The following is a 26,652-nucleotide window of genomic DNA, read 5'->3' as shown; positions in this document are numbered from 1 at the left end:
TTGCAATGGACTTCTTTTGTCACTTGCAGCCAAGATTTTCTAAATAAACAAAATTGTGGAATAATGTGCAGTGCAGCTAATGTCTTAAGTTTTTAAATAATAAAGTATTATACTGTACAAAAATATAAACATGAAAAATAACTACATTTGCTACTTGTTGAATCAGTTGAACCGATTTTTTTACAATTTGTTGTTTAATCATCCTAGTCTGTCAAGGTATGTGCACTCTTTGCAGTTGTTGTTCATTGTTTCAGCCCACACAGTTGTGCAGTAGCCAAGCGCTCCTGAGAAGTGTCTATATTTGTTCTTGTCAGTGGACAAGAGTGGGAGAAGGGGTTTTCACACATCCTGCAAGGTGAAATCTTTTACTTTCAACCAATAAACTTTCAAGCAATGTTTCTTAGAATGTGAGGTAAACCAAACCAACTCGGAAGAATATCTTGAAAATGCATTCCTCTGTATTCTACCCCCATTCTAATAAAAAATATATTTTTGCTTTTGTTTGAAATTAGAATGACTCCATTCTTTTAATCTCAACTCATATATTTTTGGCATTTGTCGTGATCCCGGTCACGTCAGAATTCCGGTATGGGTGTGTTTTGTGAGAACATGATATGTTGTTTTGACAGCTCGCCATGTGCTGTGTGTCTGCGTCACTGCAACACTTTGGGGACCTTGGACTGAGTTCAGTTTGTTTTCAATTTTTTCTATAAAGTTCTGTTTACTCGCATTGGAGTCTCCGTCTGGTCGTGTGTCAAGACAAAATTTCCTGATCAAAAGAAATCTTTGTTTTTTCGGTTTACAATTAATGCTGGTAAAACAAAGTTAGTCTTTTTGAAAATGTAAGTTACAAAGACCTTATTAGCTTACAATTTTATCTAGAATGTTTAACAGTCCTTCTGGTGTAACAGATCTTCTGGGTACACTCTTAAAAATAAATTTGCTTCATGATGATGTACCATAAAGAACCTTTAACATCTAAAGAACCTTTTTGTTTCACACTAGGTTCTTAATGGCGAAAAAAGTTCTTCAGATTATAAAAAGACAAGAAATAGAAGAACCCTGTTTTGTTCCACAAAGAACCATTCAATCTATGGCATCACTGTGAAGAACCTTTTTAGCACTTATTTTAAGAGTGTATGCACAGGCTTGCCAGCATACCAGTGACAAAATGAAAATTCTGTCGTCAATACCATATTATGTTGTTAAAAACATATAGAACCTAATCCATAAGGCCAGAACTTTCATGGAAAAATATAAGAAACATGTTTCCTCTTGTGTTCCATGGTGAAATGAAAGCCACAAGTGATACGACTTGGATGTTAATGAATATTAATATAATTTTAATTTTGGGGTGAACTCTGTCAAAATTCATGCTGCCATTAAAGGTGGACAGTCTAAATACTAAGAAATGAAATCATTGTGTTAATTTTCATATTAAATTTTATAAGTCATTATAATATAACTTCTAATAACTTTTATAATTAAATAACGAAATGTGTTTTTGGCCCTAATTGTGTTCCTTAATTTGACCCACTCTTTAGGAATGAATCAAAACATCAATTTTCTCTTGGCCACAGTGTTTTCTGTCTTACCCAAGAGGATGAGCACACACAGCAGGATGGCGATGAGGGCTCCGGTGCTCAGACCAGCCGAGGACAGGAATGCTTGAGCCCTGCACACAGGAGCTCGGGCTCCACGCTGGCATGGACACACCCTGAGCGTAAGCGTGCTGGTGCTGCTGAGGAGGGGCTCTCCTCCATCCCACACAATCACAGGCAGCTGGTACAGCTCTTGTTCCGCCTGGCTGAAGCCCTGTCGGCGCGCCAACACGCTCACGCTGCTATCTGTCAGAAAGAGCAGAGGTTTATTCTTTCTGGCTCCGTGCGTGAGGACTCTGTGCAACACGAGCCAAACAAAATAATTCGCTCCACATCCTCGCTGGTTGCCAGTGAGAATAGAGACAAATTTCTGAATATTACATTGTTTCATTGTTCATCTCCAACAGTTCAACAGTTCCACATTCATTTTTAAGAAAATACAGAGTTGTTAAGCAGAAGTGTTTTTCCGCTCATTTGTGTGGTTCCTTTTCCCTATAAAGTAAACTAATATAATTACAATTGTGGAAGATAAGTAATTTTTTGAAGTAAAAAAATCTAACAAATGAATGCACGTTTCACAATTTTCTGAATCACACTGGCACATGACTCTCATTTCGATTGAGTGTGCTTTAAAGAAACGCTTGTTGATTGCATCTCTCACACACCAGTTCTGGAGGTCTGGTGTGCTGACAGCTTGTAAACCTCACACACACACACAGTGACAAAAGCGTCATGCTTTATTAACTTCCTGAACCAACTCTTCTCATTTTTGAGGCTTCTGGAGGATTTTCACTTTCTATCTTTCTACTCACATACGTTCCCACCCACAGGCAGGTCCTAAGCACCTCAGAGTATGCACAGTCATGTACCTCTATCACTGCAGCTGCGTGTTGAGCGGGATGTGTCATCTAACTTCAGTCTGGAGAGAAGGGTGGGTGGTTTAAGGGTTTTAACTTGGGTGCAAGTCGTACCCCAGGTGTCTTAGTTATTACCCCCCAGGAGATGAATTCATCAGTTGTTCTTGTATATACTGAGAATTGAAATGTTATACCTACCTGCAGGTGAATAAAACATACAAACCATATATTGACAATAGAAATTGCTTTTCGAGAAAACACAAGCGTTTTAAATGTAAATGTCCAATGTGTATTTTTTTGGAGGATATATTGACAGAAACGCAATGTAATATACATAACTATGTCTTCAGAGGTGTATAGAGAACTTACATAATGAAGTATTATGTTTTTATTTTCTTAGAATGAGCTATTTCTTCCTACATACAGTGTTGGTCCCCTTACATGGAATTCGCAATATTGTTTCTACAGTAGCCCTAAAAGGCAAGCTGCTCTAGAGAGCGCGTTTAGTAAACACATGAAAGAAGCAAAAACGTGGCAACATCTTTTTCCTGTGTCAGTCACCGTAGTGCTTCGAAAGGGAGGGGTGGGGTGAGCCATTGGTTGCAATTCACAACCTCACCGCTCAATGCCGCTAAATGTCATGCACCACACCTTGTAAACCTATTACTTCCTTTTTGTCTTTTACCAAACCTATGGCCATGTAAGAGAGGCAGAGCTATTGATCTCCAGCGAATTAACGCAGAACCAGCAGCTAACGTGTATACATTAGATATTACAGAAAGTGTTATAACAAAAAAATGTAAAAGTCAGGGTTAGGACAACACAATTTGCATCTCCGAAAGATTCAAGCATAAATCAGCCATTTATGCAGTGACCTCTACATTTGTATTGGACCTAATGATGTTGGGGTCTTTTTAATAGTCTGCAGGTATTTAATGTGTTCAAACACTATGTAAAATGTAATGGCAAAGGGTGGAATGATCATTAGCGAATCTTGACAAAGTTCAAATGCGCCATTAATTGAATAATAAGCACTTGCCTGCTAGGACACACGAGAATGAACCAGGCATGCAATGTAGATAAATTCAACTTTGTAAGATACGCTATGCAATAAATAAACAAAGAATTTAATAAATAAATAGAAAATAGCAACAACAACAAATACTGCCAATACTGCAGTTCTGGCACGGGTCCTGATCGCTGTAGCTGTTATAACTTAATGTAAGTGTTTAAATGCTGGAGATAAATGGCCTGAGTTCCAGAGAAGTAGTCAGGGAGGAAACCTCTCACAAGCTCTCGGATGAGACGTGCACAACTGCATGTGATCAAAAAACATATTTGAGTGACAACTTAACGTCATCAAGGAACTTGTGGAAGGGGGCGCCATGCCCTTCATTACCCATTTTACAGAAATGGTAGATTCAAAATATAAACTGCGTCATAAAAAATAACCGTCAAAATTATATTATTCAATCCAACCCACAGCCATTTCCCTGGAGGGAACTGAAAATACCTTCAGAGGAAATTTCCATCATATTTTTAATGCCTCACCCTGCCAAATAGTCTGGCCGCGTGGATGGAAACACAATCACTGCAGCGCCACAAGCTCAAGGAGAGAAGCGGTTGTGTGATCGAGGTTGACAGTCCTACACACCCACCCAATCAGCAACCGGCCGCGACAAAGCGCTCGTTGAGCCCCTGTCGAGGAATCCCCCAAGCCCAACGCGTAGAACAGTCAATAATGGTCCATCCACAGGGATGATATTTAAGGACGGGACCGGCTGTGGGAAAGCTTGGCTCGTGCTGTTTTATACAAACTAAAATAAAGCTTGAAAGCACAGCTGCTCTGAGCTCTGGACTCGTAGCGTCCACCTCTTATCTCCCTGATGTTCATCTGCAGCTCGCCACTTACACCTGATTCTCCAACTCACCAGTCCAGCATTAGAAGGAATCATTAGAGTTCGCACGTCTCCACCGGGGAGCCTTGAGCTAACATAAACATGGAGCCGGTTTCCCGGGAAACAGCAGCACTGGCCTCGCAATGATATTAAATAAGAGCGCTAAGGGGAGGAGAAGGCAAAAATGAGGGTGATCTGTGTGACAACACGTGGTGCTAAATATGTTTGTGGAGAGGCACTGAGGGTTTGCCCAGAGCAAACATCAGGAAATCAGTTGGAAAACATTAGAAGATTCCATTACTGAGATGCCTTTGGAGAGGCTCTTTAGATCGGCTTATTTGACTTTCATGAGAGTCTGTGTACAACTTAAGCACTGAATATAGAATTTGTTTTCGTAACCAAATCCTAAAGAACAGGCTTTCCACGTCTGACCATTTCCACACGCATGTGGATAATTTGACTTTAATACACTATTTCAGTGGCAACATCATAAACAAACGTTATGTGCCCAAACATTACTTCCGGTGGACCTTCCTCGCAAAATCTTTAACTGTTAACTGTCAATTTCATACAATTAATATACAATAAAATATTAATATACATTTTATATATATATTTATTTTATAACCAAACCTTCCACAAAGAATCTATAAATGCAGAATTTTATTTATTTAATTTCATACAATTTATAAAAAATAAAGATGACAAAGTCTATAAACCGAAAATAAATTTGACTGCACAGTTGTGGTGTAAAATACACTTCAAAAAATAATTCGCTGTTTTACATTTTTAAGTACAATCAACTTGAATTTTTAAGTACAATTTCACTTTTTTTTACACATTTACCTGACATTTATGCATTTGGCAGCCGCTTATATATAAATCTATTTACATTGCATTATTTTATACATTGTATCTGAGTATGTGCAATCCCCTGGGATCGAACCTATGACCTTGGCGATGCTAGCGCCATGCTCTAACCTAAGGGTGCCCAAATTAGGGGTCGGGACCCCCAGGGGAGAAAAGCTGCAGACAGAAAGGCCATCGTCCTCAGGAACATAAAGAGGCACATCCATCAGCACTCGAATCAGTTTGATGAAATTTTTCATAATAGTTCATGGTTTATGTATAACAACAAATAAAATAATGAGTAAATAACTAGTCATAGTCATATTACTAGTCATAGTCAAAAGACTGTGTTCTTTTGTGTTGGCATTATGCACGTGTTTGGATAGACCTAATTAGCACATGTGCGCAGTTGCAATGTTACAATGTTTATAAACCTTAGCCACTTCTGAGGATAGTGGGGGTCTCAAGTCCCTTATTTTGGGGGTCGCGGGCTGAAAAGTTTGGAAACCCCTGCTCTAACCACTGAGCCACAGGAAAGCCGTTATTAACATTACTTTAAGTTTTTTAGAGTTATTTTTGTAAGTTATATCAATTCACCACTGGCAAACAGTAAGTTGAAATAACTGGTAAAGCCAAGATTATTGTGCATATAAAAAGACAGCAAAGATTTTTTTCAACATTTTAAGTTATTCACTATTATAAGTTTTGTGCTGCTTTTTACCTTCATTGTCCTTCAGAGTGAAATTTGGATTCACTGGAAGGTCCTCTGGTAACGCAAAGGAGAACTGACCATTGGCAAAGTTGTCCTTATCCGTTGCCCTGATGGTCTGAATGACCTACATAGAGAAAAATAAAGAACCAGACAGAGATAAATAGGAGGAAAAAAACATGCTTAGTTTTTACTCCACTTTAAAAATTAGGGTTGAATTGAAGTGGCACTAAAAATATCTAAAAGAGGCCCTTTGGGCACTCAACTCCTAGAGAAGGATCTGGTCAACCTAGAAATGTAATTGGACCGCCTGGGCTTCTTCTTCCTGTCTCTGCTTTTGAAAGACATTAACTTCAGACTGAAGACCTAAAGCCCCTTGCCCAGTGGGACGTGTGCATCACAGACATTGAATAGATAGATGGTTTCAAGGATTGCTCAGCCCCATGATGTTCTGTCAGCTTGTTAATCTAATTGGTCACTGCTAGCGCGTCAGCAGCAAGTGGGAATCTTCTCATGCAGACTATGGACCATTATTGAAGCTCTTCACCTGTCTTTCCCGTGAACCCCAGTCCATTTGACATCAAAGTGTGGTTCATTTGGTTTGTGTGAAAGCGGTTACAGGAACTCTGGTGCTCACCTTCTACATCAAAGTGTTGTCAAAATGTGGTCTGTTGTAATTCGCAGAAGTGAAATGCCACTGATGTCATTTAATTTGCATCTAGCACGCCCACGGTCACACTTATTATACTACAATGAATTTCTGTAGCTGCTCGTCTCTGGATAAATTGCCGGCGGAGAGCTGCCCACATTCTTTGAATTTCTTACAAATTTGCATTGGCGGAAGACAAGCTAAAAAAGCCTACACTATGATACTGCTCAACAGTTTTATTTGTTGTTGTTCAAATTACAGCGTGTAGTTTCATGCGGTTTAGTACTGTGGATCAATGCAGAGCAGATCAAATAATACTGTATAACCTTCCTATGAGTTGACACCAGTCCAAGCAATCTGGTTTTGTCTTATCTCTGTGAAAACACTTAATAGAGGCCACGGCATGACAGTAAACCATGATTGTCTTACACTGCTACAGTACAATCATGTATTCTGGTAATTGGAAAGAGGATTTATTTAGACAGGCCAGTTCTAGCCCGGCAGACCAAAGGCCACAATAAAAAAAGAGCTAATTTCTGCACTTACTAATGGAACTCTGCCTAAAACAAAAATGACACAAAATGGGTTACTTGACTCAGGAGAAGAGATATATGAAAAATACGCACAGCACCCTAAAAGACGGCTTTAATTAAGCAAAGGTCCGAGATATAAGTTGTATATAAAATCCTCTTTTAGGTCCTCTATTCGTCAGAATAATTTCCCATGTCTTTATTTCAATAGCCTCCACGGTTTCAGACAGAAATGATTGGAGAGGACCCTTGATATTTAATCTATGATACTGCCGCTCAGCTTCCCACGTCATGTGGATTATATGTGTCCAACTGCTTAGCGATCTCATGGAAAGGTAAAGCTCTACCAGATATGTCACTCTGCCGCTACCCATCGTGGGACAGGACAAAAACGTGTGATGATTAACATTTCCTGCGAGCAATTTCTATTCCGCTCATTGCAAACTGCTATCTGCCGGTGAATACATTGATACACGCTGAATTATTTATAGGTTTAAAAGCTTTCCAAGTCTGTCAGTCCACAGATAAATCCATTCCTGACAGTGTCAGACCTAGCATAAGGGAAGCGTACGCTATGCCATGTTTATGCACAGGTCCGTGGCGTGGGTGTTTATACAAAAAGGAAAGAATGACTTAATGAAAGCATGGGGAGAGGGTTTAAGACAACATAAAAGATAGGGCAGAGGAGGAAGGTGGCACAGCAGTGATAGGAAAAAACGAGCATTGAGGAATTGTCGAGGGAGATGAGAAGTGGGATTGTGACAGGTTGCAACAGAATGACGCTGGACGTGAAAGAAAGGACAGAGAGAGAAAAGTGAGAAATGAGGGGAGATAACTAACCTGGCCTGGCTTGTAGCCTTCACACACAATGAGGGCGCTGTCTGTGGCGATATAGGGCGCATTATCATTGACATCCAAGACCTGCACTGTGACTGGTACAAAGCTCACCAGATTTGGATTGTCTGAAAATAAATATGACAAATGTTCAATTATGAATGTTTCTGTCAAAGGGATTAAAATACAAGCTTGAATATGAATAAAACTGACGTATGAGGAATTTCCCATGACTGAAGTCAAGCCATATCAGGACACCCTGCAAGTGAGATTTGCTGAATATCACCTTTTCTTTTCAATATAATATAATCTGTCATTTAAAATCAAAATGTAACATTTTAAAGTTCAGTATCATGGTGCGCTTGTAGATTTGTTAGATTGTGCAATGTTATGGTTTTATGTGCTCTTATTGGTCTTGCACATTTACAAAAGTTCTACAGGCTTTGATGTACTGTAGAATGCTGCAGGAATTAAAATTTGGCGTGGGAACATCAAAGTACACGTGTTTCGGATTCTCATGAGAGGTGTGTCGTGAGTGGTTGCCCTGAGATTAACTACAGTGGCCAACATTATCAGCCCACGGGCATTATCAGAGGAAACTTTTCGCCCATTAGCTGAACACCATGGAGAAGAGAGAGGTAGGATAATTGCTTAGATGAGCATCTGTAAAAAGAAAAGAATACAGATAGGAAAAAAGAGACAAATTGACCCTGTCCCCCTTAAAGCCACACCAGCATGCCATGTGTAGCCTCTGCATCAATCCAAGAAAGCAAGAGTCCTTTTAGAACCCATTATTTTCATTCAATACCAATTATTCAGACTTCAAGGCCAATGATTCCCTCTTGGACAAGGAGTTCCAAATCCATACTTCAAGAAAAATGCTTGTTTCAAAAATGAAGATATCAGTGGTAAAATGGTTCCGTACATTTCTCAGAAACCCACACACGCTGTCAAAAATCAATGTGCACAGAGATGATTCTGTCCTTAGAGTAGTACATACCAATCTCTGAAGCCATAACAGTGATGTTGTGCCAGGCTGCTTCCTCTCGGTCCAGACTTCTTGTGGTTTTAATGAGTCCACTGTTGGCATCAATGCTGAAAAGGTTATCATCTTCGGCATTCTGGTCATTGAAATACCTAAAATTGCAAAAATGTTACGGTCACGTTTAGGTGCACATACAGCCATGGAAAAAATGAAGAGACTAAAATTTGCTAAAAAGTGAATATGAACTTGTTTTCTTCACATTTGAGCTATGAAATACTGGCCAGGTCTTTGACCTGTTTCTGTAGTTTTAATGTTCAAATAAATGCATGAAATTTGGGGAAACATTTTTAGTAGTTCACAGAAACTAAATCAAAAATATAAATTTTACCTAAACATACCTATAGATAGTAAATTCAGAAAAACTTAAAAGTGGTCTTTTCAACGGCAGTTATATACTCAAAAATATGTCATAAGTTGAGTTTGGAAAAAATTATCTCTATTCTTCAGACATGTTGTTTATATTTAATACATTTTGACATGCTGGAATTAACATTTGATCGTACCATCTTTTAAAAATCAGATCAGCACTTCTTAAACATACAGTAAATATTATGTATACAGCCATTAATAAGCTGTTATAAACTGCCTATTATTATTTATGAGAGTTCACTTTAATTTACATTCAGTAATTTAGTACACCCTTTTATCCAAAGCTTCTTACAAAAGAGGCGAACAATGTAAGCAATCACAATAGCAAAAAGTGCAGAATATACAAGTGCATCCCAAACTTATTAATGCATAGGCATTAAAATCGTAGAAATCATTCATATAATGATACCTATCAATATTTATATATCTTAAAGCAGATATTTATTTTCAATGATTTGGGCAAAACATTTATTTCACCAAGCATTGTTGTGGTCTTAGCACAAATGCTGAAACTCACTTGACTTTACTCCTCGTGCTGTCTGGGTCTTGAGCAGTAACCATTCCAACCTCCGTCTCGGCTGGGGCATTCTCATACACATCCATGATATAATAGTCCATAGTAAAGACCGGAGCCTCATCAACATCCCCGATGATGAGCTTCAGCGTTGTGGTGTCTTTGAAAGGGCCCAGGTAAGAAAAGCGTGGATCCAGATGGGTGTTGACACCTTCGATGTTTAAAGAATAAGCCTTCTTCTTCTCATAGTCCAGAGGCTACATAACATCAGAAAGAAGATCAAGGGAGAGGCAGATATGACATTTGGCCAGCCTGGGAAAAGATACGACACAGCTAGAAGAACAGACATGAATATATTTGGCAGGAGAACCCAAATCTGAAGCTATCATGAAATGCAATGTATATGAGGACCGGTAAAGTCTAGTCCAGACCTTTCTGAGGGAGATGACTCCTTCTTTTTTGTCACTGTCAGTGGAGATGGAAAACATGGCAGCTCCTTCTTCATTGGTGATTTTGTATGTCATCTCTGCGTTAATTCCGAGGTCTTCATCATTCGCTTTGATTTTTCCAACAGCTTTTCCTACCTGAGCAGATTCTGGCACGTACAACTGATAGTTCTCTGGAGTGGAGAATTAACAAACAGAACAGATGCGATTTTATTAAACAATTGAAAGCTATTGATTCACATCATACACAGTGTTGCTGGAGCTCAGCTAATTGTAAGAGGTTTATACAGGATAAACTCGAGCTAGCTCAAAAAAAGTTGTGTACTTCTACAAAATAAAGCTGAAAGGAAAGCAGCCATTTGGAATACATTCACAGTATGTTCAAAGGGATTTAGGGATCATAGCATTTCTGTAAAGACGTGCCTAAAATCCACACTATTCGTAATGAACTAGAAAAGAGAAGAGCCGTACTTTGAGGGAATCTTGGTGGATTGTCGTTGACATCGGTCACCGTGATGTTGACTGTGGTGGATCCTGACAGACCCCCTACAGAGCCGGCCATGTCTTTGGCTTGGATGATGACCAAGTACATCTCTCGCGATTCTCTATCAATGTTTGGCAAAGCAGTCCTGATGACACCTGTGACCCAGGGGTAGAAAGATAAATGTAGTTCCCGCTGACCTACATAACCCACATCCCATTACCACATGTTGAAAATGCGATTTCCATTTCCTGCTAATCACAGTCTTGCAAGTACAAGTTTATAACTCACATAAAGCCATATGTCTGGTTCCAACATCAGACAAATGGCTAGAAGGGACAATTTAATAATTTTTCCACAATCTAGTGTTGTTCTTAAAGAGATATTTTTTCCTTTAGGAACATGAGCTGTGTGGCATTTCCAGCCATAAAAACCCCTGACTGCTGACAGAGTACATGTACAGAATTCCATGTGCACATCACAGATCACTGACCCCTGCTTATAATGGACACACGCTCACAACACACGATTATCTCCTGTCTTGCTCCTGATCCAGTTTGAACCTGACAACACACCAGCGTGTGTGGGCTGACCTTTGAACACAAAATACTATAAGTGTGTTGTGTTGTGTTATAAGGGACTCCAGCCCTTACCATGAACCTTCTGTCTGGCTGCATGCACACAAACTCACTTCTATATTGGCACAATGTGTGCTGGCCATCATCTCGTGCATACTTCATAGCTCTACAGCAGAGTCGACCATCTGCTTCAAACATTCCTCTCAGGAGATCAGAGAAAAAATCAGAGAAACGAAGCGATGGTTGGAGATCAGAACAGGTTGAGTTTGCAATGTGAACTTGTGGAATATATTTAATTTAAAGAATGGGTTAGCTAGATATTATGTAATAATATATGTAAAGCCTTAATACGTTCAGACCCAAGGTTACCAACCCTCCCTTTCAAAGAAAAGAATAAAAAGAAATACATCCAACCTAAGCTACACACAAATGCAAGTCAAAATGAAATGTAGATTAGACATACTGTACATGTTATAGAGCAGACATCATTGTCATATGTTTCTTGTTTTTACTAATATTGTTTAACCCATCCTATACTTTTCTGTTTTCAAATACGTTTTCTTAATCCGACTACCAACTGCTCTGTACTGTAAAAGGTGAAGCTATGATATTGCAATGATAAAATAAATAACCATATATAACTATATAAATAAGTTATTTATTGATCTACCAAATATATAACTGTATACAGGATATATTAAACACTATCAACTAAATAAACACTAAAACTTTTTTCATTAATCTTCAACATACATAAACTGTATTAAAACGTCTTTTTAATAAATGTTTTAAATTGCATGTAATTTTTGGTTTCTTTTATAATTATTATGCTATATAGAATACACCCACACACGCACATAAGCATCACATCAAACTCCAGATGTATACACATATGCTTACATAAACAAGCATGTATGCGGACCACGCAGAACCTGAGTGCTAGTGACAAGAGGGAATTTCAATTGCATGTGATGTGTGAAAATGTGAGACGGACAGATTTATTATTCCAATATACAATGTTCCCTTTTTAACGGACAAGACTAGTGGGAGTGAGAGAAAATATGCAAACAGATACCTCAATCCGCCACAACAAATAAACACACCGCAGTGTTGAGCCCCAGAGAATGTCATAGAGATTGCACCCAGCCCATTGAGAGCAGACACCACCTGCCAGGACAGGGGATTTCGGCAGACAACTCACCAAAAAACGCAAAATGTTCATGTTAAACAGGCTCTTAGTATTCAGCTAGTAGCCACAAAGCAGAGACGGGGAGTAAATAAAGCAAACAGAAACCGACACTGATGCAGAACCGGGCAAAGCCCTTCCTTTTGTACTCTGGGTTGATTTTCTATTAAACAACAGATAGTCAGCCCTTTCTAGTGAAGGTGTGAAACATTGGCTGTGTTAAGCATCAGCCACGGTTAAATGGGGAAGTCTACCAAGTGCACAAAAGTGCAGAGTAATTCTCAGCTAAGAGGATCAGACACAATCATGCAAGTTAGTATTATACTTTAATAAAGATGGATGGGAGGGAACACTGGCCTGAGGCAATTTCTCACTTAGCCATTACACGGTAAGGAAGAGAAAATCAAATTCAGCCGGCTACATTTCTGAAAGGAAAAGTACAACCCACACTACAATTATTCTGCAAGAATAAGACTTGGAAAGATTACAATATACTACACTTGGAAAAGCATGAAAAATTAAAAGCAAAATAAATCTTTACATAATTATCGTTAAATACATTTAAAAAAATCATCATTTTTTTTGTGTTTGTAATGCACAAAGAATCTTTTTTAATGGAATTTTCACGTATTTTTTAAATGTGTTAAACATGTCATATTACAGAAATAGACATCTAAGTTCTAAGTTAGGTGTAAAATAACATCATTTTTTTGACGCCCCAGCTGCTAGGATATTTCTTTATTTTCTGGATATTGTTTTACACTTTACCATGGTGGCACATCTCATTGGTTCTCGCTTATCTTGTGACGAGTTGTCATATTTGGTGTGACGGAATGCATGATGACTTATCGTGAAACATAAGAAACATCAAGTTATCGACGTCGAATGTACTTCAAACATCTATTATGTTTACATTCAAACTTGACATAATTTTTTCTTTCACAAAGAGATTGTTTAACTTCAGAGAACATTTCCCAACCCTCTTGAGTCGTATGGCTTACATCAGAAGGACATTTATTAAACGTCTTTGGAGTCAGATACACATTTTGATACACTCAGGTGCTATTCAATAGCATTACAAAGCTAGGAAGATTATTATTGTAATGTCCAGAATATGAAATTTAATAGCGTCTAGTGGTAAGGCTGCGAATTGCACCCAACGGATCACTTCACCGCTCCCTCTCGAAGCACTACGGTGGCTGACACAGAACTGAGATGTCGTCATGTTTTCGCTCCTTTGCTGAAATGTGAACTGTAGAGCAGTTTGTCTGTTTAGGGCTACTGTAGAAACAACATGTTGAATGTAAGGGGACCCATGGTGTATGTACAGTAGGTTGAAATAGCTATTTCTAAGATTGTGATTGTTTATAAGTGATGCCGTGATCTTCATTTTGGGTGAACTATCTTTTAAAACTAAGATGTTTCTGGGTTTTATAGCTGTGGTGCTCCGAACAGCAGAAGAGATGCGTCTCCACCAGCTCTATAGCCCTAAATCCTCGACACTACCACTCTCCTACATAGTGAAGGTGGCTCTCTAAACCTGGAGTATAGGATTATCTGAGAATGATTCAATCACTCAAATAAAAACTACTCTTTGTGCTAAGGACACAGCACTTTGTATCAAACCGAGGAAGCAATACCAATATGCAAGAGTGCAACACACACAAAACGGTGCTAAAACATGATTACATGGCATCTTAATCCTATCAAAACATTCATGTGATACCCACAAACAGAGGATTAGCGATCAGAGAAAGATGAGAGTTGAATGAGTGACCATGCGGGGATTACCATTTATCCAACCTAAAAGCTTCAACTCTGAAGATACCACTGGAAGACAAACCACCATCAGAGATCCATTGCTTCACTGGAGGGCACAATCGTCCCGGAGGGCCCAGCGGGAGAGAGACTTAATGAGCAATTACACATAATAAATAAACGCTCAGTAAAGCATCCATGAAGCAATTCTGTGTAAATTGGCTGGGTTTCAAGCTGGATATCTGAGGGATGGCGGTGTATACTGGTGCTATGCTGAGTCTCATGGGTCAGCGGCTTCTGTTGTTGCTGACGGAGCACTACTGAACAAACCGTATACACAGCTGGAACAGATGCTAGTCACCATTTTACCCTCTACAATGATGATATAGATGTTCGCACGCACACACATAATCACACACCCTGGAACGCTCGACTGAAGACAAACCACGGCACATTTATCCTGCACCAAATAGGCTCCATCCTGGGACATGCACGCTGCAGGTTGGCACATTCAAACTGGGACAAAAACCCTCCAGCCGAATTCAACTTGACATGAACAAACACTACCTCCGTGGAAATTGAAGCAAATGGTTACTAGGCACAGAGTGGCAAAAGGGGGTGGGGGGGGGCGTTAAATTGGGATATACACTGTAGGCGAGCGGTACATCACAACAAGTAGGACACGTTTGGGCTCACTGCAGAGTAGTTCAGGCCAAGCCTAGCTGTACTTTCACAATTCACTCACATATTGATAATATTAAGAAAATGATTTGTTTATCCACCGGGGTAATTGAGTGTACCGTGCGAGTCTCTGAAGCGAAGCATACATATTTATCACTCAGAGAGTGTAGGTTTATTGATTTTATTTTTGAGATACAATAGAGAGAGATATTTCCCACTTGCTTTATTTGAGTTTCCTAGAGTCCACACCTCTTTCAGTAGAGCAATATACACTCACGTCCTTCACATCAGTCTAAGATGCAAATCCAAATGAATTCTGACTTGGATCTTTCGAATGTCAGCACAACAAAAGATTCTGTTCCTGGTAGGGAGGAGTTTTTCCCTTCACACTTTTTACGCTTCTTATTTTGTCAAAGACAGCATGAAAGCTTTTCAACAAAATGAGGGCGCTTCAATTATGGTCCACAGAGGGTTGAACAATAAATTGGGAGTTCCTTTGTGAGCCAAAACGTTGTTTTATGAAACTGTATCTGCGTTTCTTACGGGCTATTGTGGAGTGACTCATGCACTGATGACTTTGTACTCACAGAGACAGTTGGAAATATTCTACTGGAGGCTTTCATAATCAATGACATCTCAAAACATCATTACCACATTCAGCGCTCAGAGAAAATATCAGGAAACTTAAAGGGATAGTTCACCCAAAAATTTAAATGTATGCACCCCGGTGTCAACCTGTATAACTTTCTATCTTCTGAAGAACACAAAAGAAGATATTTTTAAGAATGTTGGTAACCAAACATCATCGGACCCCATTGACTTCCACATTATGGACTCGAATCTGAGAGATTTTTCTAAATATCTTCTTTTTTGTGTTCCAAAAAGTCATAACGGTTTGAAACAACATGCGAGTGAATAAATGGCAGAAGTTTCATTTCCGGGTGAACTGTCCCTTAAATGTAGTGCTCATAGCCGACAACTTGAAAATAAAAAAAACTATGGCAGGTATAAAAAATATCTCTTATCCGGCTTATAACTTGACTTTTAAAGAAATCTTTAAAACAGGTGATATACAATAATAACATAAGCCTTTCCCTACCAGTTTTGGGTTCAACAGTGAAGAAAGGCTGCCCTTGTAGAATACTGTAGACAATCTTGGCACTGTTTCCATAGGTGGGGTCATCAGCATCTGTGGCAGTGACTCGGAATACTGAAGTTCCTAGTTGGGCAAAAACAAGTATTTCCATTTCTAAGTAACACAAATCCAAACAATAAAATCATCACACCAATATTAAGATTTTTCACCCAGCTTCAATCTGGCATATCGCAAGCACACTACACTTTCTTCTCTATATTCACTTTTCATATGCCTTGGCTTTTTTCTCTATTCAAGAGATTCATCTCATGGTTCATTGACCTGCACTGGATTGGATTTACCTGTCATAAGCCTCTGCTTCATGCCTTGACGCATCATATGATGCTTGTATGAAGTGTGAATTTTGGATGGTCAAGATAGCACTGCTATAGTCCAAGCCACATTCTTGGTGTATAAAAGAAGAGCACAAAAGAAGAAATGAATCTGGCTCTAGAAAAGCCATTAAAGTGCAGAGGTCCTCAACCTCTATCTATGATGCCAGTGATTAATCCATCACCAGTTGGTGAGTGGAGACAGGGAGCTCACCAGCTCAGTGGTGATGTTTGCGTTATATTTCATGGGATTTAATAGTGCGCTATATCATTGTGATAATGAAATGTGGAGGGAATGAGATTAAAGACATTATAGACTAAAAGTGACCTGTTCCAGGTGGAAGGATTGAGCAGACAGGTTGAGGGATAATACTTCCACAGCTCTTTGGCTAATGTCCAGCCGATTGATTTGGATTGGAAGGAAGGAAGAACTTTGTGGACAATTAGGACATCCCTGACAGTCCATTAGGTTGGATAGCATCTATTTTACATTGATATTCCACATGAAGATAAACGTTTACAGTATCTGATGATAAACAGCAGATAATACGCTGATGTTCCTTTTGGTTTGGAAGGTTTGCGATCAACAGTTTTTATAAAAGATATTGGTAAACATTTTAGATTATTACGTTGAAGTGTGATACACAGAAACCAGAGGGTCGCTGTGAGTATTTTTTCAATTTCAGAAGAAAAGCCAATACATGCTATCCCCTTGAGAGGCTTTCCAAAAGAAACAATAGATTTAATAAATCCCACTATAATTCCAGCTCAGCCAACCAGCAGCATGAGATGAGCTTTTTCTGGCCTGTGTCTGAACTCAGATCTGCAATGGGACTCTGCAGCGCTTTTTCTGAAAGTGATGACCCAGCTAATAAAACCTACGCTGTTCTGCAGTTCCACCTCCCAAAGCCCAGAGTTCCTGACTGTTGGCTCACCAATGTCTGCCATCTCAGGCACAGAGGCTGAAAAGGTGCCGTCTGGGAACTTGGGGGCATTGTCGTTCACATCCTGCACCTTGATGATGAATTCAGACTCCGGTTCCACAGCTCTGTTGGTGAGGCGGTCGATGGCCCGAGCATGAAGGACGTAATGGCTCTTCTTTTCCCTGTCAAGACTTTTCTTAGCATGAATGTCCCCTGTCATTTCGTTGATTATGAATATGGTACCGGCACCTTCTCCAGAGAGCAGATACTGGACCGAGCCATCACCTTTGTCTGAGTTTGAGTGTAACTGTAAGAGAAAAGAGAATATTTATTAAGATGTAGAATTTTCTTATGGTCTCAATAGCACTGCTCAAATGTAAATACTCTGTGGTGTTTAAAGGACATAATTACTTTGACAAAATCACTATCCCTACTAGCATAAACAAAACAACAAAGCCAAATAAAATAAAAAAGGGTATAACATTAGTTCACACAATCAAGCTCGCATCAGCTTATATTATCTCATCTACCTTAAACAATATGACGCTATCACATCTTACGTTTAAAAATTATTCAGCTATAAGCAGTTTATTGCTTTGCTTAGGAGCAAATTACCCTCCTCCGTCCCCAACGCCGCTTCGCATTTACAATCAGGAATCGAATTTCTGATATTACTTTTCATGAATCACAATAACATTTCAATTATGTGTTACACTTAAATGTCATTAAGAACTAGAGTAATGACATGTTTGTTATATTCTGTTAACCCTAAGGGAGGTTATCGCTGCACTACCCGCTCTTGCTGGTGGCATGGATCCACGCCAATCCAAACTGTATGCTAATTGTCAATAACTTTTTATGTTAGCTGTCCAGACAGAGTTTATGCATGAATTATTTTGGTTTAAAATGTTTTTTTTAAAAACATAAATGATTCAAATTTTAATATTTGTCACGACTGTTACTTGCTGAGCATGAGAATATCCTATATTCTGAGATTTTTTTCAGAAGAAATGGCTGTTTTTGATCAGAAATTTCCATTGCAAAAATTAAACGAATTAAACCTTTAGTACACCTATTATTCGTGTTTTCTGTGACACTTCATATATTTATGAGAGATTTATTAATTTATTTGTAAAAAGGCATGGTATGTTAGATACTCATCTACATTGATATTTGAGACTGAAACCTTTTGTTTCTGTCTATAACATGTCAACCATACTGTATGGTAAACAGATATGTGACCCTGGACTACAAAACCAGTCATAACGGTACATTTTCTGAAAGTGAGATATAAACATCGGCTATACGTGGAAACAGGCGTTTTTTATTTTTGAATGGTTTGTTAGGAAAGAAGAATATTTGGCTGAAGTAGAACTATTTGAGAATATATAATCTGAGGGTGCAAAAATTCGTAATATTGAGAAAATGGTCTATAAAGTTGTCCACCAGAGGCGCTGTAGCAGGTCGTTGCTAAGCAGGTTTGTTTTTACACCCTCTATTGGGTAGCCGCTGTAATGATGTTGTGGAGAGTAGATGAACCCGAAAGTGGAAATTCTAAGCTTTATAGATACCAAACTTGAGTGGGCAAGGCCCAAAAAGCGGGGAGCAGCAAGTGAAGTTTGCAGGTGTATGTCTGACCATTCTTGTTTGTGATTTTGCTGTATCCACTCGCAAAAATAAAGTTTTGAAATATTTATAATAGGAAATGGAAAAAAGATATTCAGTGAACTTGTTCTTTACTTAATATACCAAAGATTATGGCATAACAGAAACATTTATCATTTTGACGCATACTATGTATTATCGGCTATTGCTACAAATGCAATTTATGACTGGTTTTGTTGTCCAGGGTCACATATTTCCTAATCCCACCACATTTAAATGAGTTACGAAGTAGGAGAAGCCATTACAAAATATTGCATTTAATGCCTTGAGCTAAGATTCTACTGTAATGCCAAATACATAAACCCAAGCAAGTTAGACTTTGCATACTGACTAAAATGGCTTTTGCCGTGTATCTGATGATACCTTTTGGTAGGTATATGTTTGGTATATGTGGTTATGATACACATTATTAACGTATGTCCACAGATGAATATCATGAAGGAGCAGTTCTTTTTAACTGCTCGAGTAAGGCAGTGAAGATGTAGGACGTTGGATGAGCCCCAAATAGTCTGAGAAACAGCTATTTTCAGGCCACTTATCCAACAATAAATGCTGTCATTTCAGTCACTAATGATCACTAATGTGGCTTCACAAAAAAGGCAATGAGTCTGATCCAAACAAAAAAAAGGAGCAGCAGGAATTGGCAGAGCATGGCCCATGGTGTGAAAATAAAAAAAACACATTACTTGGCATGTTCTGAGTTGCTATTCAAGCAGCTTTCCTTTTCCCCACTGTGTTCCCATAATTCTTGGCAGCTCCTGTAATCCCACTGCAGTGAGCAATTAGTCAGAATGACGTTCACCTTCCAAACCTTTCCCCCCTGGCTAAGAGGGACATTCACCTTCACAGATATATGGCAGGCAGACCTGATACCCAGCCATTTCTGGGGCTATTACTTTATCTACAAAGCTGGTCACAGCTGCAATGCAGCAATGCACATATTAACACACTTGTGTACACAAAGATCTATACCCTGACTCCACGCCTTTCACTGTGGTAGTGTATTGTCATAATCACCTGCTGCAATATGAAAAATCTTCCAAGTACAGTGTAGCTGAAATGGAGTGACTTTTTGCCACAGCTATACTGTATATGTGCCATAAATTTGCTTTAAAGATAATAATTTGCATTCTTTCTGGTAATGAAATTATGTCATTAACATTTCAAATGGCTAAAATAGTTAACATCGCTGAACAAACATAAAAGTTTTACATCAAATATCTGCTCTTGGCCTACAAAACCATCACTGGTTTTACACCACCATATCTTCACTCGCTAATTCAGAGCTATGTACCCATCCCATGCGCTCAGCTATCTAACAACTTCTTATGGTGCCGTCCCTCAAGGGGAAGATCACTCACGCAGGTTCTCCCTCTTGCCACAAGATTCTGTAGTAGGAACAGGCTAAAAACACATCTCTTCCATCAACATCTGTCCCATTAGTACGGTCTTCTACGTCATCTCTACTTTCCTAACCAAAGCCCCCCCATCAAAAAAAAATCTTGACTTCATATACTATGGTAGGGTAAGTTTTACTGCACCTATGCATTGTACATTTGTTCTTTGGTTGCACAAATTGCTTCTATCGTTTCACCTACTTTGTAAGAGCACAAAATGCCATTTAATTTTCACGTCTTTATATTGACTGAAGACACAAATTATGTAAATGTCATTGCTATACTTTGGTATTATTAAAGATCATTTACATATTATATTTAATGTCCTTTCACTTTCAAATTATATTATCATTATACTGTTAAACACACAATTGGAAAGTAAATGAACGCAAACATGATAGAAAAAGAGAGCAGAATTGAGTAAACACGAGTGAGAGACAAAGTGCATTGACTGGTCCAACAAAAGGTGCGGTGATTCCAAACAAACCACTACCAGATAAGAAAAACAGGAGAAACCTGTCCGACGGACACAGAATCAAATGTGAATGGAGACAGCCTGGAAAACACAACACATGAAATGTGATTAAATGAGAGCAAACACTTGATCACAATAAAACTCATTAACCTATGAAACAAACTAGGTATGTTGCACACTTTGCATTCTAAGCAGATTGAGTCTGTTTGGAATACACAAAAAATATTGATATCCAAAAGTCCACATTGAAAATCTTGGTTTTAACAAACGTTGGGTCGGACAGATTTAGGCTTAAGGGTCACAAAACTTTCAAAAAAACAACATTAGAAATAATTCAAATTCTGGACCATTTCTTGGTCACTAATTGATCTTAATGAATATATATAACACTGGCCATAAAAACTCTTGTACAAAAGATCCAGAAGCAAACAAGACGCTTTTTGTAACACTGTCAAATCATGCTAACACGGATCATCAAGTTTTGCACAAACTTACGTCTGTGCCAGCTTGAGCGCATGCTGTCATTCTCGGAAAAAAGGAGAAAGTAGGACATGCCTTCAAAAAAGCATGTACATTTTCCAATTAATTTATTATGCTGAAAGTATAATTTGAAATAAAAAAAGAACCCTAAAAATACAAAAAGGATTTAAACTTTTGGACCTCACGTTGTCCATACAAATGCATGCCGGTCACTGCCAGTCTAATATATGCTTTATTGAGCACAAGACATTTTATTTCTGCCTAAAATTCTGCATGGCCTATTTAATATTACACAGATGTTCGGTTTTAAGTCTTTGTGTGTGTATGAAATTTTAAAGAGACTTTAAAAAAAATATTACCCCACATTGTCAAAACAAGTGCCTCATAAGAGTTACCATCAGACTGGAACCGGCAGTATTAGACAGAAGTATCAATATCCATAACTATGCCTACACAAAGAATGCTCTGAAAGATAAAAGATAATCAGCAGACGCACTCTCAAAAGCCAAGGCTGTGACAAAGTGTTGGCGGTTACTGCCTCTGCAAACCTTAGAGCACAGGTTGCCTCGTGCGCGGCTTGATAAACTGCCCACGCTACAAGAAGGAAGGGACTGATTAAATCAGGACTCAGCCTCTGCTGCTAACCGCAAATTAAAGCCGGCGTACTGATGGAAAGGTCAATTTTACACTGCACCAAGAGCCCTTCACGTCAGAATAAGGAAGCGTGCCTGAGTGGCACAGAGTTTGGTAATTTGCCATTAGCGAGAGTGAGGTGAGCGGTTCAATGTAAACCTCAATCTTAAAATCAGTGATGACAGATATTCATCAGTTACACTGATTCTGACCAGTTCAATGCAGTGGACCGATGTCTTCCTCTATAGTGCTCTATATGTCCACTTCACTGCAGACCTTCTTTAACTGGACCATTGACCATACGTTCACACTAATATGTGCCACCAGTCTTCTTATTAACAGAGAGAGAGAGAAAGAGAGAGAGAGAGAGAGAGAGAGAGAGAGAGAGAGAGAGAGAGACCTTCTTGAGTGCCAGCAGCTTGCTTGCTCTTTATTACAGATCAAAGCTTAAGCTGTTTGTGTATGTGTGCATATCTTTCTGTCTCTCTTTTGCTCTCTTGGGATTTGTGTGTGCAAAAAAGAGAACACATGAAAAGGGAGCATATTTACCATAGCAATAATCTACAGACAGTATAAAAACAAATTGTATCTGCTAGGCAAAAATACACTAAACAAATATATTCGCTCATCTTTTCTCAGAATAAAAGAGTGCTGGAGTGCTTGCTGGCAACATTTTGACGTTATTAATTCAATGTAAAAGAGTTGAGACAAATAAATCAAAGAACATGTGAATCGAGCACGGGGACATTTCCAAAGTCCATTAACGGAAGTCACGCCACTTGGCAGCCATGTTTGCAATGCCTCTGAGAAGCTATTTTGCATCATAGCAAGTCCACAGGACAATTAAACAGCATATTTCCAATCAATAATTAAACATGACATGAACTATACGTTGGTTTGCTAAGCCTTTATTAGCCCTTTTCTGAGGTCGCCTCATCTACTGAGCCTGCGCACAGGCTGGCAAGCGCCTCATGAGAGTCACGCCCCAGATAATAACCAGTCTGTACTCATTGACGATTGGCTTGTTTACTGGAAGGAAAGACTTTCTTCACTAGAGCGGCCATATTGAGCCATTTATTGTAACAGCAGTGGCGCATCTTCTTCATATTAATATCGTTTTATCTCATTCAGTCAGAAACCTTGTCTGCGATTTGATAGAAGTTAGTAACCAGTAGATACCACAGATGTAGTACCTGTATGATTTGTACAATGGAAAATAATTCATATACATATGGCTGATGTTCTTCCGCACATCACAACAAAGGTGCAGTAATGTGACCAGGCCTGTGTCATAAGAAATGTACAGCTCATGGTTAAATTTTCTTAACCCTCATTTTTTTTATCTAACGCCCTTTTCCTGTCTCTCTACACTGTCCAGTAATTAATAAAGGCAAAAAGCCCAAAAATATACAAAGGGCACGACACGATAAGAGACAAAAGAACCCATTAGAAACAAATCATGTCGCTGCTGGATGAGGCACAATGCAACAAGATAAATGCTTTGTTCTTAACATGTTCTGTTGTTTTTTGTTGCGTTGCTCACGTAGACCTAAACTCTAGTTATTTTTTGGTACTATTAGAAAATATTTACTAGGGATGTTACATTTCATTGTATGGTTATTTCCCCTGATTGTTCTCACCTGTGTCTTGTTAGCTTCATTAATGCTCTCTTGATTCCCGTATGAATTTTTAGGTCTTGTATTAATTTAAGTATGGTAACAGGATGGGTCTTGAGGCTTTCTTTGTGGCTTGTAACCTTGCTGTTTGTAGATTCAACGTGTAACAGAAGGCACATGTCAGCCAGTGCGAATAAATAAATTAAATTGACCTAACTTGTCATAAATGTATCTCAAAGATGTTTAAATGGCAACCGCGGTTTATTTTGTCCAATCAATAAACTTCAGGGTCATTTGTGTTAACCAACATCACTTTGATGTGTTACCAAAACAGGTCTATCTGGGTCCCAATTACTTCTCTCTTTTTCTGTCCGACCACTGAAGTGTAGAGGAAAGATGGTGGTCTGGGGGGACCAGACAGGAAGAGGTGTGGAAGAAACTGAAAGAGAAGTGTGGACGGCAAGTTGGTGCCTTAACCCATTTATGTCAACGCAGTCAAGACCTCAGAGAAAATATTGAGTTCATTCAAATTTCTCTCTCCAACAGAGGGGTCAGAGCACAGCTGATCTAAATGAAGTGGCACAAGTTTGAGCAGAATAAGGTCTTCCGCAGTTTCATATAAAATAAAAATGTTCTCGTGCTGCGTTTTCCTTCTTTACCTTATTAGTAAGATTTTTCCATACAGGAACTCAGCAGAACTAGTAAAGGGCGCAATAAGTGCTCGCCAATTTTTGATCATGACTCAACTCGGTACAGAATTTAGTCCACTGATTTTTAAAGAGATTTTTTATATAGAGACTTTTTAGTGGTCTTGCATGTGTCTGTGTTTTCTTACAAAATTGTAGGAAAATTTAGGAAACCCAACATTTACAACATTTTTAATATAGCATTGTATCAAAGCAGCTTTACTGTACATACTGTACTGTGCAACAGTGGCAAACAATGTAAAAAGTGCATGTAAAATTTTGGATGTAGCCTATTGTATTATTATTATTACAAAATACAAGTACCGTATATGTACCAACCACAAAGAAAATCTTACTTTTACAATCAAAGCGAACTTAAATAAGCATTTGTATCAAATGTATTATCAACTCTAAAAAGTCATCTTCAAGAATTTCAACAGTACATCAAATATGTAAAAAGAAAATTTACATATTTGATGTACTGTTGACATTCTTGAAGATGACTTTTTAGAGTTGATAATACATTTGATAAAAATGCTTATTTAAGTGCGCTTTGATTGTAAAAGTACGATTTTCTTTGTGGTTTCATAAAGGTGTAATATCCCAATATCAAAACAACAAAAAACCCAAATGTCAAAAAAGTTAATATTAATGTTGTTAACATTAAAATAATTGTCTATAGGACAATTATGGAATGGAAAATATCATTAGGTATAGAATAAAAAAATATCATTAGCTCAGTATAACAAATTACAATGGAAGTCAATCCGAATAATAGATACATCCAGATCTCTGTGTGTATGCGTATCAATATTTGGGAGATAAACTGACCAAATCTAAGGACATTTAATTGATTAATACTTGATTTCCTGATTTGTAAATAATAAAAACACGTTGTTAGAGCTGCCTTCTGTAACTTTTGCTTCTGTATTGCAATCTCTGTTTGAAGCTGGTTACTTTAAAGTCAAAACATTTCCCATGAAATTTTCCCATTTCACATTTAAATGGGTAGATATTAAGCGACCTATCAAATGTATCAAAGGGAGCACAACACACGTTTGACTCAGTTCCTAAGTTTAGACAATTGATGGCTGCTCAACCTGAATTCTGTCATCTTCTGTTTAACCTTCACCTCAGTGAGGCAATGTCAAATGCTGTCAGTGTCACCATGGATTATTCCAACTCATGAAACGCTGTGACCAGTCTTCACAGAACAGAATGAGCAAATGAATTGATTCTACCGCTTTTGACTTGTAGAATTCACTGAGGGATCTTTGTATCTTGCTCAAAGTCAAAAACTATACAGTGCCCTTACAGTGATCAGCATAATGGTTGTCTGCAACCTTGTATATCAAGACAAACAAATAAACAGAAATGAAAATAGATTCCATATGTTTTCTTCCACGCAAAAATACCTCAGGATCCTTCATTTTCTCCTTAACGCAAAGTCAAATAAATGATGCTGTTATTAGTGGGACGGATGTTATGGGTCAGCCTGTAATTTACAAGCCAAATCAATTTTCTCTGAAAAAAACCCCCCATGCTGTTCAAAGAAACCTGGATACTGATTAGTCTTCTATGCTGTTTGCTCAGTTCCAAGAAAATGACATGATTACAAAAACATGTTGACGTTTGAAGCCGAGATTTATCTAATAACACTACGTCCATTGTAAAGTCTCTAGTTACCAGATCAAGATGACATTTTTTCAAGGAATAATTGGTTCAACAAAACCATAATCTACTCCAGAAAGGACAGCTCACTTTCTTGCAGATAATCACCTGCCCATGCATAAACATATGGCCCCAAAAACAACCACTCAGCTCATATTGAAATAAATAGCTCTTACCTTTCCCACGTATTGCGCATCTGGTCCGATGTGCTCCTCCAAAACAAAGAACTGATTCCAGATCCAGCCTCTCTTGGGCCGATGGTGCGCATCCTTCTCGCCGTCGGGAGATTTGGTCTGGTTGTGGTTGAGAGTGGGTCTAATGGGACTGGATGGGGAAGGCGTCCCGTTGCTCCTCTGGATCACGCACAGGCACAGCAGCAGAGGGCAAAGACAGGCAGGGCTGCCGGCTGCTCTCATGTTAAAGAGTTACTGCTCCAAGGTCAGCTCACCCAGAGGTCTCCCAGAGTGGGCGGCTTTAGACTCCGATCAGACCAGTTCGCAAGCCTTGAATGGTGGCCATGGTTAAAATCCTGTTGTTGCTGAGACCGAACGGGCAACACTCACATCCTGGACCGAGAACAAGACGTCGATTCATTGGGGAGATGGCATCCACCGTAGGCTCACTTGAGGCGATGGCAGGTCGCCACGGAACATC

At 38.8% G+C, this 26,652-nt stretch overlaps 1 protein-coding gene across 1 annotated transcript in view; it reads right to left on the bottom strand.

Moving 5' to 3' along the window:
* Positions 1-26,414, bottom strand: part of LOC306892672 (cadherin-18-like) — a gene marked incomplete at its 5' end in the record, with an annotated part of 29,254 nt that extends 2,840 nt beyond the window's left edge. Inside the window, 10 exons of the mRNA XM_079453867.1 lie at positions 1,596-1,847; positions 5,927-6,041; positions 7,934-8,055; positions 8,928-9,064; positions 9,859-10,112; positions 10,287-10,474; positions 10,773-10,940; positions 16,085-16,204; positions 17,388-17,682; positions 26,175-26,414. Of these exons, the coding sequence (XP_079309993.1) occupies positions 1,596-1,847; positions 5,927-6,041; positions 7,934-8,055; positions 8,928-9,064; positions 9,859-10,112; positions 10,287-10,474; positions 10,773-10,940; positions 16,085-16,204; positions 17,388-17,682; positions 26,175-26,414 (1,891 nt within the window). The remainder of the gene's footprint in view (positions 1-1,595; positions 1,848-5,926; positions 6,042-7,933; positions 8,056-8,927; positions 9,065-9,858; positions 10,113-10,286; positions 10,475-10,772; positions 10,941-16,084; positions 16,205-17,387; positions 17,683-26,174) is intronic.
* Between the last annotated feature and the right edge of the window lie 238 nt (positions 26,415-26,652).

The sequence above is a fragment of the Barbatula barbatula genome, assembly GCF_947034865.1.
Source record: "Barbatula barbatula genome assembly, chromosome: 3".
In the NCBI taxonomy this organism is placed as follows: domain Eukaryota; kingdom Metazoa; phylum Chordata; class Actinopteri; order Cypriniformes; family Nemacheilidae; genus Barbatula; species Barbatula barbatula.
This window is presented reverse-complemented; position numbering and strand designations above follow the sequence as displayed.